The sequence below is a fragment of the Aegilops tauschii genome, chromosome 3 (genome assembly GCF_002575655.3).
Source record: "Aegilops tauschii subsp. strangulata cultivar AL8/78 chromosome 3, Aet v6.0, whole genome shotgun sequence".
Taxonomy (NCBI): Eukaryota; Viridiplantae; Streptophyta; class Magnoliopsida; order Poales; family Poaceae; genus Aegilops; species Aegilops tauschii.
Window position 1 is genome coordinate 82545794 of NC_053037.3, and position 2350 is coordinate 82548143.

The 2350-nt window shown below is 62.6% G+C and overlaps 1 protein-coding gene across 1 annotated transcript; it reads right to left on the reverse strand.

Annotated features, from left to right (window-relative positions):
* Positions 1-365: 365 nt before the first annotated feature.
* LOC109775215 (acyl transferase 7) lies at positions 366-2114 on the reverse strand. Its single transcript, XM_020333963.4, has one exon. The coding sequence runs from the start codon at positions 1965-1967 to the stop codon at positions 654-656; it is 1314 nt and encodes a 437-aa protein (XP_020189552.1). The 5' UTR covers positions 1968-2114; the 3' UTR covers positions 366-653.
* Positions 2115-2350: the final 236 nt, after the last annotated feature.

Below are 2350 nucleotides of genomic sequence, written 5' to 3' on the forward strand. Positions count from 1 at the left end.
AAGGGATCAAGATAACCGACAGTTTTTTCTTTTTGATGCAACCGACAGTTCCCAAGGTATCAAGTCAGATTCCTATCAATGTCCACTATCCACTAAACCATATGAATAAACAGATAAAAAAGGAAGAAGCCAGCGACATCTGGGCATTTCTTGTCGACGCATGCTGCAAGTGAATGCAGAAAGGGTTGTGCTACGACGAGATTCGGGAATGATCGGAACATTGTGGTGCGTTGCATCACTGCCTTGCTTGGGACTGAATCGGCCGTGCAATCAGTGTGTGACCGACACAAAACGCAGGCACACAGTGAACACACTGCTCCCAAGCCACCACCACCGTGGATCTCAGCTATGCGGCAACACAAACAAAACAAAATTTCTCTAGTATAGTATCATGTCACAAACGATTCTTACATTCCATGAAGGATTAGTTAGTTGGTGGCTTTTCCCACCAAATCCAATCGCGACCCAACGACCCGAATCGAGGGGCTTATTTCCGGTTAAACTACACACCACCAACCTACATCAATCCATCCAAACAACCAACCCAATATACTGTACTACTTCTACTAATTTAATCATCACATAAACAAGTCAATTCCTCTCGCCTTCGTCTTCGACTTCTTCTTTGGCTCCGTCGTCGTGCTCGGCCCCGGTCAGTTCATGTCGAGCATCCCTTCGTGGAAGGCGGCGATGCGGTCGGGCGTCACGCACTGGGTGATGAGCCGCGCGCCTGGCTTGTGCGCCCACGGCTTCACCAGTATGCACGTCGCGATGTAGTCCAGGTTCGTCAGGGGCACGACGTGCGCCGGCGGCCCCCAGCCGTAGTCCACCTCCGCGAACCCGAGCCGCGTCCAGTCCGACACCAGCAGGGTCCGGTAGTCCGACGTGATCTGGTACGGGTCCACGCCACCGTCGGCGCCGGCCTCCCCGGTCGCCCACCGCCCGAACTCCGACGGCATCCGCCTCTTCCCGTCCTTGATGATCTTCACCACTTCGGGGATCGTGGAGCCGGCCACCTTGCCGGCGGGGGCCGACACGCGCATGATGTAGTAGCAGTTGCCGTAGAACCCGGCCCCGGCGCGCGGGAGCGAGGCGTGCAGGAGGGGCCGGGCGTTCATGGCGAAGCAGAGGTGGACGATGGAGTCCTCCTCGAAGCCCGCCGCGCGGGTGCGGCTCTGCCACGCCTTGGCCACCAGCACCTCGAACGCCGAGCACCAGGAGCCGGTGTGCGACGAGTTGTACTGGGACTTGAAGTGGTTGATGTAGTCCGCGGAGATGTCCATGGCGAGGTACTCGAGGCGCTTGGCGCCCGCGGGGCTCGGCAGACTGCCGATGACGGCGCCGGCCGGGTCGGGGATGGCCTCGCGGCCCCACTGCGGCTCCACGGTCAAGCCTTCCGCGGTGCGGCCGCGGGCGAGCTCGCCGACGGCGGCCATGAACTGCGCGGCGCCGGGGCCGTCGGCGACGGCGTGGCTGAAGCGGAAGCCGACGACGAAGCCGCCGCAGGCGAAGGTGGTGACCTGGACGAGCAGGACGAGCTTCCGCGCGTCCTCCTCCTGCGCCGGCGTGGGCGGGAGCAGCTCGTCCTTGGCGATCATCATGGGGTGCTCCAGGTACTCCACGTCCTCGAGCGCGCACCCGGCGGCGGCCTCCGTGAACCAGACGCCGCTGCCGCCGCCGCCGCAGTCGACCTGCAGCAGCCCACCTTCCTCCGTGAACCCGAGGCGGCCGGCGAGGGGGTAGTACTGAACCAGGGCCTGCGCGAGGGCCCGCTCGATGGTGCCCGCCGGGCCGGCATCCCCGCCGTCCCGGTCAGGGGCCGGCTTGAAGACGTGCAGCGACTCGATGAGCGCCATCTGGGTGGGGTAGCGGTCGAGCCAGGAGAGGCGGAGCGGGCCGGCCGGCGTGGGCTCGGCGGGGGTGACCAGCCGCTGCGCCAGCCGGTCGACGGACTTGGCGGCCGCCATGGGTGGGTCGGGGGCAGGAATGCTGCAATGGGGATCGGAGCTGGCGAGAGGGAGAATTGGTGGATGGGTGGCCGGGGCGGAAGCGCGTCGTATTCAACTTAACCGGTTGCCTGGCTGGCTCGCTGCTGGTTGCTTTGACTTGGCAGGGAGGCGGAAGCGCGTCGTATTTATAGGGGCGACGTGCGTCGGCGAAATGTCTGATGGTGACGAGGATGGGTGTCGGACGAGTTGAATGCCACAACCTGTCCGGGATGAGATTTTTTTTTCTTTTCTTCTGAAGAATGTCCAGGATGATATTTCTGCGAGGCTGGGTGGGTTGGGTTGGGGTTGGGGTGGGGTGGGGGAGAAAGCCAAAGGACAAAGGTGGTGGAGCGGCGCGGCGC

What these genes read in the sequence shown, in the direction of transcription:
- LOC109775215 (XM_020333963.4), bottom strand. Translation starts at nt 1,967, where the DNA reads ATGGCGGCCGCCAAGTCCGTCGACCGGCTGGCGCAGCGGCTGGTCACC.